This window comes from Vulpes vulpes, chromosome 13 (genome assembly GCF_048418805.1).
Source record: "Vulpes vulpes isolate BD-2025 chromosome 13, VulVul3, whole genome shotgun sequence".
Taxonomy (NCBI): domain Eukaryota; kingdom Metazoa; phylum Chordata; class Mammalia; order Carnivora; family Canidae; genus Vulpes; species Vulpes vulpes.
The window spans coordinates 9283721-9302660 of NC_132792.1; the positions used below are offsets into that span (position 1 = coordinate 9283721).

Here is an 18940-nt window from a genome sequence, read left to right on the forward strand (position 1 = left end):
TTCTAGGCTGATCTGTGCCACACGTGGGAAAGCATGAAAATTCAAGAATGTGCTAGAAGAAGTTAAAGATGACTAGAACATCAAGGAGGGGCCACTGTAGTGAGAAAGGAGCTTGAAGAGGAAGCAGAAGCCCACTTGGAGGGCATGGTGCAACTTTTTAGAGGATGTGGGCTTTGTCCTATAACCAAGCCTTTTACCCTGGTTACCTTGCACACAATGCCAAGGGAGGAGAGAGAGGGGGGTACCCCAGTGGGTAAAAGGAGCTCTACTCCATTTTCTGGGGTGAATCTTGCTGAAATTTTTTAAAAATATTTTATTTATTTATTCATGAGAGACAGAGAGAGAGAGGCAGAAACATAGGCAGAGGGAGAAGCAGACTCCCTGCGGGCAGCTAGATGTGGGACTCAACCCCAGGATCCTGGGATTGCAACCTGAGTAGAAGGCAGACGCTCAATCACTGAGCCACCCAGGTGCCCCAGTCTTGATGAAATTTTAAGAAAAAAAATGTTTGAAGGAAAAGAAAACACCCAATGAAGCACAGTTACATGATGGAGTAAAAGTCTTATTAATTTTGATAAGACTATTAAACGTTCGTAAACTGCCTGGTGCATATTATTCAACATTCTGGTTTGCCCCAGATGCCCTAAATCAATTCTCACAACAGACCTACAAGACAGGTTATTTATTCCCATTTTACAGAGTGAGTGACTGAAGCACCAAGACATAGTCTTCCCAGGACTACTGGTAGGTGGCTGCATCTGTGATTCGGGCCCAGGTGCTTGCTCTTGACCACCAAGCAGTGCCACAGGCATTTCTGGAGATGGGACACAAGACATGACAGATGTGCTGCTGTCCAAGCAATTCTATCAGAATTGTAATGGAGGATAGATGAAAAAAGAAAAAAAAAGGAAAATACAAGTGACTTGTCTCTTAACCTAGAGTCCATCTCCAAATAAGTACTCAGCATCCAGTAGTGCTTGGTAGCTCCAACTCCCGCCCTGGGTGCATCCATATCTACCACTCTCAGAGACCTCCCTGGAAAAGTTTGAGAAACTCTGCCAATGAAAACAATTCTTCACCTCTGAATGAGAAAACCTACTATAAGTGCTCTTGCCCCCACCCGTGGACGGGTCACTTAACCAACTGGGTCAAACTCTATTTCTGTATAAAAGGGTTTTAGGATTGACCCTTTTGGCACTCTTTTAGCATCAAAATTCTGTGGCTTTATAAGGATTCTCTATCTGCCTTGCCATGATTTTTTTTTTGCTGTAGATTTTGTTTACGTTGCATATTGGAGAGAACTCACCTTGCTTGTAAACTTCACACACTGTACCCATTTATCCTACTGCATTATTGAAATGCAGGAAACTTCAAAGCTTCCACTTCAAGTTCCTCTTACTTTGACTGAACTCCTGGGTGCCCTTGTGGTTCAGGTTGCTTAGAGTAGAGCTTTTTGTTTTTGTTTTTTGACCCTTGATCATGCCCCTGGCAAATTTTTAGTGACTTTCCATCTTTGATCTTTTTTTAGAAAAATAAAGTAATGGCTGCCTGTTCTTCCTCCATCTGAATTAAGAACAAAGAATTTGCATACTATCATGAAGGTTTTAAAATTTCAAAACAAAGAACATATTTACTGTTATGCAGTTGTTTTAAATTCCTGACAAACCAGCAACCTAAATTATTGCCGTAAGGAATGAACCCAACACTATGGAAAGTTAATGAACAGATTAAAAATAATGAGCTAGATATTTCTGTACTGACATAGAATTTCAAGACGTGTTTTGCCTGGAAAAAAAAAGCATGTCTAAGATGTGTAAACATGGTATGTAATATGGCTAAGGATGTGATACGGCCACAGAGCATGAAAAATAGTACATATATATAAACAGGTGATGTAGATGAACGCATAGTAGCCTCTGAGGAGGGGAACTGAGCCAGGCTTCCAGGGGGCTGTGTGTCTGAGGAGGAGGGACTGCCCAAGGGGATTTATCTACCAGGACAATATATTCATGTCACTTGTGTAATTACAATTGATAGAATATTATAAAATTGCCATGGTTTCTAATACAACTTTTTCAAAAATACATAATTTTTTTGTTCTGAGAGTCTTTCACTTTGTATTGATTTTTTTCTGATTTACTAAAGCCAGACTTATTCTTATGTAAAATTCAAACATCAAAGGTATACAGAAAGTGTTATATCCCTGTGATCCTATCCCTTCCCAACAAAATAACCATCTTTGATAATTTGGTGCATTTATCACCTCATTATCATCTATGGCCAACATAATATGATTTCATAAATTTCCAAAATTTGTATACTATATCACAGCCATCGAGATGAAAAGAAAAGAATTATATTAAGACTCACTCAATAAAGTTTGCAAGGAGACCCATGCCCTACTTTATTTTTCCTTTTCAGTATATTTTTCCAAAACAAACTGTTTCCTTAATATAAAGTTTCTGAAGCAATTTCTGGTAAAAAGAAGTTGCCTGAATATTACTGTCAAGTCATCTGACAGTTCATAGGAATTGATCAGAAAAATATGCCTGTGAATTGTCAGAACTTGACAGACCAGACAAATCTTTCATGTGTGTATATTTTTATATTTCACACGTGCACACCCACACACACACACATACACACACACACCACTTATGTTGGGTTCAAAGTTTTTCAAAGAGGCTGCCAGCCCCACCTTTTGTTTACGAGAAAAATAGGCCTTGAGCACAGACATATTCACTATACTGTGTATGTCTGCTCCTGAAGGATAATAAGCCATTTTACACTGTTTCCATCCAAAACACGTTTTTATCAGGAGATCTACCATTCTGGACTCTGTCATCATGTCTTCAGTTTTGTAGAGAAAGAGCATAGAGTGCAAAAGTCAGATAGACACAAGTGTGAATTCCAGTTCTGCCTCTAACTTGCTTTGTGACCTTCACTTACGACGTAAGCCATCTATGAAATGGCACATGACTCAAAATGTGGTCATGATAACTCACTAAGATAAATATTATGTATTTAACACATAGCCTGGCATGTAGTAGATGCTCAATAAATATTACTTCCTTTCCCTACTCAAGTTTTTCCAAAATGCTTTTACTTCTGTCTTTTTCAGGGAAAAAATTACTGATTAAAAAAATTACTGATTAAGAGGCAGTGAATATCACATGTAGTCCATAACATTTCTTTTATTTTTTAAAGTTTTTATTTAAATTCCAGTTAGTTAACGTACACTGTGATATTAGTTTCAGGTGTACAATATAGTGATTCAACACTTCCCTTTATCACCTAGTGGTCATCACACCAAGTGACCTCCTTTATCCCCATCACCTATTTCACCCATCCCCTCACCTTCTCCCACTCTAGTAACCATCAGCTTATTCTCTGTAGTTAAGTTTCTTGGTTTCTCCCTCTCTCTTTTTTGCTTTTGCTTATTTGTTTTGTTTCTTATATTCCACACATGAATGAAATTATATGGTATTTGTCTTTCTCTGACTGACTTATTTTGTTTAGCATTATACTCTCTAGTTTCATCCATGTTATACAAATGGAAAGATTTCATTCATTTTTATGGTTGAGTAATATTCCATTGTATATATATATATACCACATCTTCTTTATCCATTCATTGGTTATCAAAAGAAAAAGCAGAGCAAAGGAAACGATCAACAAAACTAAAAAGCAACCTATAGAATAGAAAAATATATTTGTAAATGACATATCTGATAGTTAGTATCCAAAATATATAAAGAATTTATAAAACTCAACACCCAAAAAACAAATAATCAAATTTTAAAAAGGACAGAAGATGGGAATAGACATTTTTTCCAGAGGAGAGATCCAGATGGCCAACAGACACATGAAAAGATGCTCAAAATCACTCATCATCAGGGAAATGCAAATCAAAACTACAATGAGGGGCAGCCCCAGTGGCCCAGTGGTTTAGCGCTGCCTTCAGCCCAGGGTGGGATCCTGAAGACCCAGGATCAAGTTCCACATCAGTGTCCCCCCGTGGAGCCTGCTTCTCCCTCTGCCTGTGTCTCTGCCTCTCTCTCTCTCTCTCTCATGAATAAATAAAATCTTTAAAAAAAAAAAAACCTACAATGAGGTATCACCTCACACCGGTCAGAATGGCTAAATTCAACAACACAAGAGACGACAGGTGGTGGTGAGCATGTGGAGAAAGGGGAACAGTCATGCATTGTTGGTGGGAACGTAAACTGATGCAGCCACTCTGGAAAACAGTATGGGAGTTCCTCAAGAAGTTAAAAATAGAGCTACCCTACTACCCAGCAATTGCACTATGGGGCATTTACTCAAAGAATATAAACCTGCTAATTCAAAGTGATACATGCCCCCCAGTGTTTATAGCAGCATTATCTACATGGCCATGGTTACTTTACTATGTATTATAAACAAGATGGGTTATTTTTTTAAAGATTCATGAGACACACACACACACACACAGAGGCAGAGACATAGGCAGAGGGAGAAGCAGGCCCCACTGGACTCCATCCCAGGATCTCAAGATCACAACCTGAGCCAAAGGCAGATGCTCAACCACTGAGCCACCCAGGTGCCCCCAAGATGGGTTATTTTGACATGTTTCCTATATGGGGCATAGTAACTCACTTATCAGTGTCTTCTGTGATTTAGCCAAGGTCAAACAGCTAGTAAATCTGACCAGAATGCAGACGTTGGATTCTTAGACTAAAGCATTTCCTGGTCTACCCTTTGCTTCCTCCTTCCCCACTGCCAATACCCAGTGCTCCAAAATACTATCAACCTGAGTCACTCACAGCAGGTTGTTCCCCCAAAGAGTGTGGTTGACTGAATTCAACTGCTGAGTCTCTCAGCCTCAGTGTTCTCAGCAAAATCTGAATCTGTGATTTATTTGATCAGTCGTTTTCAAATGCTCTTTCATAATCAAATATCGGGCAGTTCGATTTGTGGCCAAGAGATAAGATATGTACATATTTATCTGTAATGTAGTGAGTTTTTGTAAAGCTTTATTTAATTCAAAAAACCTTTCCTTTTAGGAATTTTTTTTACTTTTTTGATATTAAAAATGCCCTTTCTTTCATAAAGTCATGAGCATAGTAGATGGTACTTGGGTTGTTCTTTTTGTTTGTTGATGGATTTTTTTCATACTTCTTTGGCAAAATACAAAATTGAACTCTATAGCAGTCCCTCAGGCCATCTGCGTTTTGTTGTTTTTTTTTTTTTTTTTAACTGTCCAATGGATGGCACAAATCTGGAAACTGCCAGGGCCCAGGGGACAAATACTCTCTGGAGCCCTTCCAGCCACACACTAGCGGTCTCCAAAGATACAGCGCATGGTCTTGAGTTTCTCTTATTGATCAGACCCCCACCAGAAGGTCTCTTGCAAAATTAGCTGCTTCAAAGCAGCCAAAAGACAGGAACCACAAGCTCCTAAAAATAACCCTGGGACAGCTGTGCATGCCATCAGAGTTCTGAAGATTGCATCTGTGCCCATTTGGGAAGGTTGGCAAAGCCCTGGCAATTGGATCCAAACAGGAAAGTGCTCATGCCAGTTCTCATTCTCTTGTCCCCGTCTGATATTTGTGTTTTGTATTGGGAGAGTGATTTCATTCATTTGTTACCTAAACACAGTGGCTGAATCCCCCGATCAGATCAGGAAACCAGCATGGTGCCATATGGGTTGGCAGGACAAAGATGTCCACTGTGCTGCTGGTGTGTCAGTGGGCCCCTTTCTGTGTGTGCCTCCTCTCCTCTGCCCTTGGACCCTGCTTTCCCAAGAAGAGCCTCACACTCCCAAAGCCCCTAAGTTTTTAGGACTTCAGATCTGAGTCACATCTCAGAAGTCATTTGGTCCCACCCATGTATCCAAGGAAGACAAAAGGGAAAGACATCTGCCCATGATCATAGACAGAGATGTGAGGAAATAGGGGCAGGAGTCGAACTCCTCATCACAAAGACAGGTAACCCTGATTTAGTGCTCTTCTGATGGACCCTGTACTAAGCCTTTGATTGCATCATCTTAACAGTCCTCGCAGTCAAACAACAAGGTGCTGTTCATTTACCATTTTGTGGATGAAGCAGTTGAGGCTCAGAAGTAGCTGTAGGGAGTGTAGGATTTAATCCTGTGCAGTATGACTCTTTAGCTGGTGCTCTTAGCCCCTACATTATGCTGTGTCAAGGTCTCTTTCTTCTAAGACCTGCATCATCCAACCTTTTTCCATCCAGTGTGAAAATATGCACCATTTCCCTGGAGCTTGTTGCTCTTTGAAACTCGATAAGAATCATGACCTCAAGACTGCGATATCTGCCAAACAATGGTGCCATCCTTGTTACCTATGAGTACTGAAGGTACTACCCTTACCTTAACAAGGATAAAAATTGTACCGACTTCATAAGGTTGTTGTGGGGGTTAACTCTGTTTAATATATGGTGTATCATAGGGGTGATTATTATTCACCTTTGTATCAGGAACAATGCTTGACTTATCATAGTGCCCTATTGAGATTTTTTTTTTATGAAAAAAGCATATGAACTAGTACATGAATAAAAATACATGTATAAAATGATACTTAAGACATAGTCAGCCCCTCTTCTTAAAGTGCCAGTACCCTAGTTGGGAAAGGATCCTAGAGTCAAAAGAGTAGGGATCCTTGGGTGATGTATACTTTTAAGTGCTTATTATTAGGCCAAGGCTGCTAAAAAATGTTAATTCGGAGACCTGATCTGCAAAAAAAAAAAAAAAAAAAAAGACATCGATGGACAGGATTCACAGGGGAACACTGAACATGTGTGCTTGATGTCCCCTCTTTGCCAGGCCTGCCCACATTATGGGTGTACATCAGAAGGCTAGGACATGGCAGGGCCGGGATATGGTCCTGTATTGGTTGAGCTCAAAATTCAGTGTTTTTTTCCATGACTCTATTTCACTTCTGAGCCCTTCAAACTCTTACTCAGGGCACCCCTGCACCAATCTCTTAGGAAGAAAATAGAAGTGCATTTCAAAGGTAATTGTTCCCTCACCACTAAAGTGAAGACCACTGCCCTCCTTCCCAAGCCTTTCAGAAGCACTTACTTGTCTGCTGACTCAGTCCTCTCCTTTCCACCCTTCCTTTCAGGAGCATCACTGCCTTCGCATTAAAATCCTGGGGGACTGTTACTACTGTGTTTCAGGGCTTCCTGAGCCCCGCCAGGACCATGCCCACTGCTGCGTTGAAATGGGCCTCAGCATGATCAAAACCATCAGGTAATCTGGTATCTCCTCCCTAATACCAAAGCCTTCAATGTGCATGAAGACAAACCACCTTTGTGATATTTGTCTATCCCTTGTGGTAGATCACGTGTTTGTTGAAAGGTGATATACTGTGACTTATGGCACAAAGCCTGCATGCCCATGAACTCTCCCATATGAGCCAGTGAACCTGCCAGCTTCATTGCATTCTAGTCATGCCTCACTTAAAATAACTTGTACAGTGTATTTGTATTACCAATGTCCTGTGGAATTAGGTGTGGTGCTTGCCTTCGAGGAGGTTACCATTGAGTGGGAGACAACTCAATATGGTACAGTAAGTTCAGAGATGAATCCAACCCAGGGTGCCTGAGGGGGGATAGAAGAGGAACAACTCATTTGGGCCAGCATACTGGAGAAGGCTTTCCAGAGTAGAGCTGTCTAAGTTGTTATCTGAAAGGTGAGAAAGCATTAGATCCTGGAGGGATGAAGAGTGTGGCTGGATTGTGGAGAGTTGGGATGTGCTACGGTGACAGCTGCCAAAGCCTGGAGAGGAAAGGGTGATGACAGATGGACTGTGGACTTGGAGCAGGCAAGGCTCCCAGGGCCTTCTCAGCCATGATAAGGGTTATACTTTACCCTGAGGCCAACAGGAAATCATTATAGGGCCACCACCAGGAATGTCTCCATGAGTGTGTGACAAGTGCTTTTAGCTTGGTCAGTGGATCTGACAAATAGAAGTTTAATCAAGAGGGCAAGAGTTATTGGGGTCAAGGACTTTGGAATTAGACTGTGGCTTTGGAACAGGAGATCAGTGTTGTCAGAGCTCTCTTGAGGTTCCAAATAAGATGCTCTAAATCGAACCTTTGAGTATTGTAATTTTCCCCAACCACAGCAAACACAGTAAAGAGGGTGCATGGGTAGAAATCTTCTCAGTGGCTGATGGCTTCATCTTATAAGGGAAGGAGATCCTGCCATTATCAGGCCAGAATAATCTTCCAGTGAATTCATGCCTTGGTTGTGTGGTCCAGTAGGTATGTTTACGATCCTTAGCTGTGTCAGCCTGGATTAAAGAGCACTGGGAGAACAACAACTGCACCCTACACACACCCTCCACTGAAGGCTCAGCTCACCTGCTGGCTTCCAAGACCAAGCCTAAAGTGGGCAGGAGAGATCTAAGCAATTGGACCCATGACCAAGAAATTGTGCCTGACTCCTTCTACTTGCTGACAGATCCCTGACTTTATTCGAGTTTTGGGCAGAGGTCTCTTGACATCAGGAAAGGCTATGTAGGGCCTTAATTAAGGAGACGACAGAAGCTATTTCCCTAAATATGACATTGCTTCAATCGTGTGACACTAGAATGTGATATCATATTCCTGGTGGGTAGATATGCTACCCTGGCAGACAGACAGGGTCCCACCTCTGGAACCAACCCATGAGCTGGGTCCAGTCAAGGGGGCATGGTGCTTTGCTATGGGGCGTGTGATAAAAACCCAACCATCATCATCCCTAAGACCAAGGGGACAGGTGGAGGAAGAGAGAGGACATGCCCCTTCTTTGTCAGAAGTGCAGAAGTTCTCATCTCTAGGAACCATGGACAGAGGAGCCCACAAGTTCCAACCCAGATTTCCCTTTTCGTAGATGGAAAAGGCCACAGATTCTTCTTAGCTGTTTATTTGGACACTTGTGAGTCTTGCCCTGGAAACTATGATGAATTATAATATTTTAACTAGCTCCAAGGGAGGCAATGGGACCAACAGCCAGAAGGCTCACTATTTTGAATACATTCTACAGCTGATTAGGTATGTGAACTTTATTCTCCCAGCCAACTGGTAGGTCAGTCAACAAAAAATCTGTGGGGCTCTACCAAGTGTCAGATGCCACCACACTAATCCCTGGAAGTACAGTGATGAACAGGTCATCGGGTTTTCTCTTACGCATGGGTATCCATTAGGGAGATGACTTGGATTTACTGTCTATGAAATGAGGAAATTGGGCCAGACCAGCTCCAAAAATCTTTTGTCAGTTCTGTGATTTTTTTGGTCAGCCACATCAAAATCAAGTTTAAGTGGCAAAACTTTCCACAGGCTTTCTTTTAATTTTTTTTTAATTTGTATGGTGATATAATTGACCCAGAAAAATTATATGTATTTAAAGTGCAGAGTGTGATGATTTGATATGCGGATATGTTGTGGTGGCCAAGTTAATTAACACATCCTTTGGCTCACCTAGTGATCTTTTTCTCTTTTTTTGGTGAGGACACTTAAGATCCACTCTTCTGGCAAATTTCAAGGATACAATACAGCATTATTAATTATAATCACCATGCCTACATCAGATCTGCAGAACTCTCATAACAAAAGTTTGTACCCTTTGACCGATATCACCTTGTTTCCCCCACACCTCCAGGCCTAGAAATCACTCTTCTACTCTGTTTCTCTGTGACTTTTTTTTAAATTATTATTTCACATATACAGTATTTATCTTTCTTTGTCTGGCTTATGTCACTTAACATAATGCCCTCCAGGATCATCCTCATGGATGCAAATGGTAGGATTTCCTTCTCTTTTAAAGCTGATTACTATTCCATTATATATATATATATATGTGTGTGTGTGTGTGTGTGTGTGTGTGTGTGTGTATACACACCACATCTTCTTTATCCACTGATCCACAGACTTCCCATTGGAGTTTGTATCTTGCTTGCACTTAAGCAGAAGAAATGCTGCAGAGATGATAATACAGAAGAAATGAACAGGGATTATCAAAATACTTAAGATACTTAGCATGTTATCATTTCTCTCTCTGGAGAGAATCTTATTCCTCCTGACTGTTTTATCCAACTTAAGGCTCCTTTCTGGAGTTCTGGAATAGGTCAATGAGACATCCAATGTGGATAAGTTGAAATGACTCAAGGGTTTTGTCTCATCAGTTTCTTAAGGGCTGCTTTTACTCTCTTAGAATAAGACCATTCAGTAGGATATTTTTTAACTGTATGAATCAGAGTCTATTAATACTCAAACACTCTGATTATGAGGGAGGTGACTGGAGGTCCTGCATTAATTCTTCTAGTTAGCCACAAAATATGATTCAGAGGAATACGTAGAACTCTGGAATGAGGTAACTTTAGTTGCAGTGGGCTCAGACTTCTAGAGCTGCCACTCAGAATCAAGTGTAGAAGCCTGAGGAAAGATTGGCAGACAATATTTCTACCTGAATGTGTGTAGAAGAGAATCCCATTTACATAACTTTATCACAATCCTAACCATCACTTACACAAGATGCATTTTTTTTTTCTTTAGACCCAAAGGCATTTGCTCTACCTGGGAAACTACCCACTATCCACTATCCCATTCATAACATTACACATATTATCATGTAATGAAAATAAGTCATTTATTAACTAATGTTCCCAGATTAGTTAACTGCCCTGTATATTTGTCATCAGAGATGGATCTCTAGTTCAGGTATGATCCCCACCTTGTCAAGGCCTCTCCTTGTCCTTTTTTTTTGGCATTTCCTTAAAGAGTTAGGGTCACACACTGGTCCCCAAAGTGCAGACTAGCAGTGAGGGACTGGTGCTCTGTTGGTGAGATGGTATCCAGATCTTGGGTCTCTAGATCCCAGGAACTCCAGTGGTTTCTTTGTTGGATTAGATTTACAATTTTGGCACCAATGACAAACTAGCACACAAAACAACCATGTACCATAGTCACAGGTGAGTCTAAATATGGGATGGAGATCCTCTTGCAATCCCAGACAGGTGAGGATGGGTTCCATGCTGACACTGAGGTCAGCTGCTGCTGGTTAGAGTACCAGCAGTATTCACAAGTGAACGAGAGTCCAGGCAGTCAGAAGAACAAGCATGACAGAAGTAGTTTCCCCTGCATTTTGTCTTTTACAGAACTGTCTCCACAGTGGCCTTTTTGACTAAGAAACAGAGGTGTTTTCCTGAAAACAAAAGCATGAAGAATATATTATCCTAGTTGCTAAGAATGTCAGAAGCCATTTGTGTGTGTGAATGTGTGTGCATGTGCATATGTATATAAATGTGGTGTTTATGTATATGTATGTGGCATGTGTGTGTACACATGTGTGGCATGTAGGTGTGAGTGCATGAGTATGTGTATGCACGTGTCTGTATGTGTGTGTAAGCATGTATGTGCAAGTGTGTGTGTATTAGGCATTTGTAGTAAGCCTTTTTTATCACAATTCTAAATTCAGAGAGTGGGGTTAGTGCACAGATAATTGGTGACCTCGTAAGTCAGCTGTGGCTATTTATGTCTCGGGCAATGGCAGGGGTCATGTTCCAGAGGAGGCATCATATTCCAGCCTGGGCATGAAGAAGGTAACTGCGGACATAAGTCACTCTCTCTCCAGTTGACTCTAGAGGAGAGGAGGCAGGTGCTAGAGGGAGGAAACTGGTTGGAAGGTGATAATGTAGCAATCCAGGGAAGAGATGTCAGGCCCTGAATGGAGTAGTAAGAGCCGTGGAACAGAAAGGGGAGAGTGGTAGTATGCCATCAAACCTGAGATCCTGAGAGCCTCAGTAAGAGACAATACCTGACATAGACATTTAAATTAAATGAAGCATTTATCAGTACAGTGAGCTTATGTATCAACTGATGATGCTCCAAGAATTTGCGGCAGGGTTCCACTTTATTGAAGATAGAGTTCATTGCTGGATCATGCTGATCATGGTCCCTGAATGGTGACTTCTGGGGAACATGCTGAGTATATGTATGAAGTGAGCCCATGGCTTGCAGTCAGCAGATTTCTGCTTCTTCCTATTATTAGGTGAGTGGCTGAGGACAAGTGTAACTTCAATTGTCAGAGCCTATGTGGACTTTTCTGTAAAATGGGGATCATAGGATCCCAACTTTGGAGCAACCAATTGAAAATTCAAATAGATGGCAGGCACATTGTGACCATACAAATATTTAATAGAATCTGATAGTTGGGGCTGAGTTTGAACACTAGGAATTTGACTCAGTTAAGTTATAGAAACCTATTCCTTTCTCGTGGTTTCTATTCTAGTAAAATAATAGCTAAGGGTTTATGGAACACCTGCTCTACTACTTGCCAAGCACTGAAATAAGTGTTTTACATGCATTATCTCATTAAGTCCTTGTGACAATTCTAAGAGGTAGACAGGGGTGGTAGGCAAAATATTGAACAACTAGAGTGGCCGCAGTACCGGCTAATCAGAATCATCTACGGCAGCCAATCAGAATGGATGTCAGCCATTAGCAACCAGTAGAGCTGTCTGGGTTCATCCTTACTAACCGAAACTCTGGAAGTTGGCTTCTCCTTTACCAGTGAGGAAACTGGAGCTTATAAAGTTTGTGTAATTGCCCAAAATCACACCACTAGTCAACAGCAGAACAAGGAACACCCATCTGGAGCCGTCTGACACCAAAAGCCATTGGCTTTCACCATCACAGTACCCTGCCTTTCAGCTCCAGGTTTCTACAATTGCTTCTGATGCCTGAAACATGCCACTAATAGCCGAAGGCTCAACACACAGCTCAGGAGATCCTACACTTATTCCTAATAAATTAGCAGAACCAATATTGAGAAGGAGAGAAAGTCAGTAAACATCTGAGAATAACAAGATAATAAGCCTTAATCAAGCCTCATGGTAAATCCATTCCATCAAAAATACTTGATTTTAGAAACATGATATTAGCTATAGGAGTGACAAAAAAGTGATTGAATGGAATTTTATTTCTAATGAAGCATTTAATACCATCTTATGCATGTCTGTTCATAAAATTAAATTAATTAAAATGGGTTTAGATAATAGTTCCATTAAATAGATTGAGAAGTGGCTCCAGGTGGCTCCTCTTCACATGCCCGGGTCTATTTTGGGGAGGCTTGATAGCTGAGAAGACACCAGAGTTAAGGTGGGCTGTTCCATGCAGTAGCTTTATTAATGATCTAAAAAGGCTTCCTTGATGAATCTTAATGAAAATTGCAGAGCCTGGTCTTTTCAGTGCAGTTGCTAAAAAGTCATAGAATGACACCAGAATGCCAAGCAGGAACTGGCTGGTCCCCAACAGTTAATTGGAGCAAGATCTTAATCCTTGTGGCAGGGTTGCCTTGCCAAGCAACATTGGAGGACAAGGAATGAAAAATAGGAGTTTTTGCTGCCCTCATTTGAGGCAAGAATGACTAAGCCCCCTCTTGGTGTCTCCTGCTCTTTCTTTCTCTCTCTTTTTTATACTTCCTTTTTGCTCTATTTCTCTACTACCTCACTTCTCCCTCCCTCTTTTCTTTCCTTCCTTCCTTCCTTCCTTCCTTCCTTCCTTCCTTCCTTCCTTCCTTCTTTCCTTCCTTTCTTTCTTCCCTCCTGCCTTCTTTTTCGCTCCCTTACCAATCACTGTTTGTCTCCCAATTTTGTTCCCCTAAACCCATTTCCCACCTTGTTCTGAAACGCCATTCACTACAGCACCCATAAAGTCCTCTCTCCTCTTAAAGATGCAGCAGTCAGAGTGGTCGTCAGTCCACAGACAGGAGTTTTTTTGTTTATTTGTTTTGCAAAATTATAATGGTGAAAACAGATGATATTTAGTAATAAGAGTTGATAAAGCTATTATTAATTGAAGGCTCACCATGTGCCAGAATATATACAAAAGTTCCTGACCTAAACCCTGGGGGATACTACTATTACTTTCCCCACTTCCCAGAGGAGGAACCTGAAACTTTGATGGGATGAGTAACTTCTGACAGTGACACACAGCTTGTAAGTGGCAGAGAAAGACTCTGAGCCAGTTTGTTGGACTCTGTAAATGTTCAAAGGCAAAGAAATACTTGGATAAATTTTGACATGCTACCAAATAGGAAAATGGGTAACTATTAAGCATCATGGTTTACTAAAATTCATATTCAGTGGAACAAGAAAATGGTTGTGAGTTTAAAGAAGTATACTTTCTAGAATACACACACACGCACACATACACACATCTGGGCAACCTTAGTTTCTTAAAAATCTATTTTAGTAGAAAAAGAGAAAAACGTAAAGCTCTGTGATGGAAAATGGATGGCCAGATGGTTTCTCTCACTAGGTCTGCACTGTTTAGGAACAGAATTGCAACATTAGGTCTTTCCATTACTTTCCACCCGAAAAATAGGAGTCTAATGCTGAAGGAAGTACAGGCAGCAGCAAAGGGTCTGGAGAGCACTCAGCTTGGAGTCTGGCACAGTGAGGACTGACTGGGGCCATTACTTAGTGACCTCGACTGAATGACTTACCCTCTCTCTTGCTCAGGCTTTCTTAGCTGTGCAGTGCAGTAAACCCTCCTAACAGAGCTCTATGAATATGGACACTGACTTCCTGACTTGTCCATTTGGTTAACTGCTTGCATCTGCAGAGTTCTTCAAGAGACGCCTGTTGAATGAAGGAGCAAGTGAATGAACTCTGTGGCTTTTGATAGTTGTGAGGACGAAATGAGATCATGAATGTAAAAGGCCTGACACAGAAAAGGAAATAGACACACCCAGATTCTCTTGGAGGCTCAATTCCCCCATCTGTAAAATGGAAGCTTAAAACGCTGAGTTACCTACCTCTCAGAATTGCCGTGGGAATCAAATTGAAGCACTTAGTGGAATTGCAGCTTCTGTGCTAGGATGAGACATGGTGGCTTTCAGACACTTTAAGAAGCACATGGGCCCGGTGTTTTGTTGGGCAGTCTGACACTGACGTCCAGCAGAGGCCATAGAATGGGTCATAGCAGAAGGTGAAGCCAGGATCTATAGCGACCAGGCCGGCAGCCCCCACCACTATGGTGAGAGACCTCTGGGGAACCCTCAGTAAACTCTGGAATCTACAGAAGGGAGCTCATTATAAGTTTGATGCCTCTGGAATTAATTTCTAGAGATTGTCATTGGCCTATTGGGTGGAGTCAGAACAGATCCCAGTGTTCCATATATCCCTAAGCAGCTTCTCTTTTTATACAAATAAGCTATGTAGGGTAGTAGAAATGGACCATTGGGTTTGGGCTCACACATCTGGGACGAAATTCCAGCTGTTTCATTTGTAGCTGTGTGACTTTAAAGAAAGGCACTTCTTGAAACTCAGTTCCCTGGAAAATGGTGTGGGTAAGAATAATACATTACAGGGTTATTGTAAAGGTAAGATTTGACACCTGTGTTTTACCCTGCGCAGTGATCGCAGATGACCTCCATAACTAACTTTCTTGCCTTTCTTTTTTTCCAGAATGTTCAAGGGTACCGTTTCTTCCAGGTAGCTGAGGGCCACGCAGTTTTTATTAAATTATGTTAGTTCATCCTTTGCAAGACAATTTATGCGTAGAACTGCCTACCTGGTATATTAAATGGGTGGGTTGAAGGCATTTTGTTGTAAATAGAGTGAATGCAGGCACAGTTTAAGCAGGAAAGGGCTGTGTGATCAATTTATAATCTTTTATCCAATTCAACATGTGTAATATTCATGTAAGTATAAGCTGTTACTACTAACAAAAATTAGTATCAGTTATTACTTTTGAGTGTTTGCTTACATCATGTTAAGTGCTTTATATACATGATTTTACAAAGCCTCCTAAGAACTCTGCAAAGGACTTGCTCTCTTTCCCATTGCATCTGAGAGAGCAGGATTTGGAGCCTAATGCACCTAGCCAGAGGGCCACAGCCAGCAAGAGAGGAAACCTAAGTTCACATCCTGGCCTCGTTCAATGCAGGCTCTGCCCCTTGGTGGTGTTGAGAGTGATTTGCATTGAGAGGTGATATCATGCCACTGCCAGAGGAGAAGGGGGAACATATGTGTTTGTTCTAGCTCCCACAGCCAGCAAGGATCAGAGCTCTGGTCTCTACTCCCAAAGCTGGAGAGTTGGGCATCCTTCCCCCCACAGTACTAACTGCTCCAGTGGAAAGTTGATTTTTTTTTAGAAAGAGAGAAACAGGGGGGCTGAGGGAAGTTAGGCAGGATGAGAGGGTGAGAGGATCTTATGCAGGCTCCACACTCAGTGGGGAACCCCGCAAGGGTCTCGATCTTATGACCCTGAGATCACAACCTGAGCCCAAATCAAAAGTCTGACCCTTAACCAACTGAGCCTGCCAGGTGCTGCTGAAGTTGGTCTTTTTATTCATCCATTCATTTAACAGTAGAGAGAGTCTGATTTACAGATCAGTGATGGCTACTAGATTATGCTTCCTATCATTCCTCCAGCACCTTCTACAGATTGATTAGTTGGCTAAAACAGAACCATTTGAAGCATTGAAATCAAAAGAAAACTTCTCGGGGTTTTCATGTTTTACCATATACCAAGCACTCTCCTCTTTGATGGTTCAAATAAAAGAAATGACATCTTCAATTTTTGTGCAGGTTGATTGTTATGTTATTGGTCCCCAGCTCAACATACAGCTGCAAAAACTAATAATAATTTCTTTCCTTAAAAGAAATCTTAGATGGAAGCCCACCATGAGAAACAGATGAGATCAAAGCTGCTTTATTTGAAGGGGAAAACGTGGCAGGTTCAAAGACATCTCCGTGGTTCCCTGGGACTTGTAGAAAATTCCTAGGACAGCATGGAGCTATAGAGCAAGAAAGCCTTGGAGCTTTGTCCATTAATGCAGTAAATGCTTACAGATGGGGGAATTGAGCACTGACAATACCTATGCACTCAGTGCTGTGTTAAGATCTGGGCATGTGGAAAGAAGAGATAGTACCCCTGCCTTCCAGAAGCTCAGAGTTTGTGGGGAGGAAAGAGAGGGTACACATAGTTAGAATGCAAGTGATCTATAGTCATATTCTTTTTATTTGTGACTGATGAGGCACAGCAAAGTATCCCTGGGGCTCTGCTTGGAAGAAGTGAACAAGCCTGTTAACTCAGAGCAGAATGCCTTTGTTTCAGCTTCAAGAATGCTCACAGGTCCTCCCCTCAAGAGCTGATCTTGAAACACATAGTGTGTGTGTGCTGTTCTGTGGAACCACCGGGTAGTCTCTCCAAGGAGGATCAATACCTGTAAATTATTCATTACTTTTACACAGTTCATTCCTATCTTTCATTTAAGTCAAATCCCAGACATAACAAAAAGAAAGGGAAAAAAAACAGTGCAGTAAGGAAATTTTGTCTTATTAGGATTTTTGTTTTGTAGAAGAAAATAAAAAATCTAAATGCCTTTTCATTAAGATGTTCCAATGCGTTCCCTGTATCATGTTAATTACCTAATGGCATTAGCACAGTGTGCTGTTCAATAGTCCCTCACAATTAGTTGGCAAAGCATTTTAACATCCATTACCTCCTTCGGGGCTCACAAAATCTCCGTTAGTGAAGCAATCTGTTAGAGCTTTATTTCACAGCTATTGAAACTCAGGGTCAGACCAAGCTTTTTGCCCAGGATCCTATGCCATATGCAGGACCTATGTTGCAAAGAGGGTGAGGTGGAAAGACCCAACACCCCAGTTTGGTCCTAGAATCCCACTTGCCAACTATGTGACCACAAGGAAATCCTTTTACTGTCTGGCTGTGGTTCTTCCATATGTGATAAGCAACCAAGTGCCTTCGCATGGGCCAGATACTTTCTCAACTCGACATACATCTGTTTGTTTCACCCTGACAATGCTATTGTTATTCCCATTTGATACATGCAAGTTAAGTAATTTCCCTGAGGTCGTACAGCAAGTAAATGGCAGAGAAAGATATAAACTCAGGTAATCTGGTGCCAGAATCCATATTAACCCTTACAGTGAAGAAGTGATGAGAAGAAGGTAGATTGGGACTGATGATCATACCAGTCAGCCTAGCCCTGGTTATGCTGAAGCAACAAGCATCCTCCCAAATCTTAGTGGCCTAAAGCAGCAAAAATATACCTTTTACTCATATTTCCTGTCCCTATGGTAGGGTTGGGGGGAGTGGCAAGGTACCACTCTACATCATCCCCACTTAAGAACCCCAGTTTAGAAGTCTCCTCCAAGTGTCCTCGAGTGACAATTGACATAGAAGGAAAGGAAAAAAGAGAAAGAGAGAGAATGTGTGTGATTGTTCAGGCTCTTAAAGCTTTTGCCCAGAAGCAAATCATACATGTCACATCTGTTCACATTTTTTTGGCCAAAACCAACCCAAAATATACAGGAAAGTACAATCCTACCAGGTGCTTGGTATTGTAGTACTTGACACAGCTGGCGGACGGATCCACAGTTGACCTCTCCCAGCGACCTGCCCCACAGAAACTCACTCTGCAACTGTGTCAGAGCTGAAATGTGCCTCTTGAGTGCTGGATGCTGTTTCTCCTTTTGCCTTATTCAAGTTTTCCATTTGGCTTCTACTATTTGCTTCATCAGTGGACAAAGGGTACTCTATAGTTTTAACTTAAAAGTTAAAGTCAAAACATTGATCCAGAAACTAGAATCTTTACCAGGGACAAGAATTGTGTCTTCATCCACAGATCTTCCTCTGTGGCTGCCTTCCTCATATCTGATTTATTTCAATGTTTCTATATTTTCAACCCACTGAAATTTTACTTTCTTATTTAAATCACTTTGTATTATCTTACAACTTGTTAGAAACAGCAAATACAAGATTTGGTTTTGTACATGGAATCATTCTTTTGGTTATTCTTTCAAATAAAAAGAAGCTTTATTTCTTTTTATTTGAAAGAATAAAAGAAAGCATAAAGACCAGTGTTGGGGGCGGGTCATGCTTTTAAGCCCAACTATTTGCAAGGCATGAATCTCTAGGTGTG

The 18940-nt window shown here is 41.3% G+C and overlaps 1 protein-coding gene across 4 annotated transcripts in view; it reads left to right on the forward strand.

The window, feature by feature from the left end:
* The window catches only part of ADCY8 (adenylate cyclase 8), a 204919-nt gene that overhangs the window by 83584 nt on the left and 102395 nt on the right, over nucleotides 1-18940 (forward strand). For all 4 annotated transcript variants that reach the window (XM_025993463.2, XM_025993464.2, XM_025993465.2 and 1 more), the window contains exon 5: nucleotides 7125-7252. In XM_025993463.2, coding sequence (XP_025849248.2) covers nucleotides 7125-7252 — 128 coding nt within the window. The remainder of the gene's footprint in view (nucleotides 1-7124; nucleotides 7253-18940) is intronic.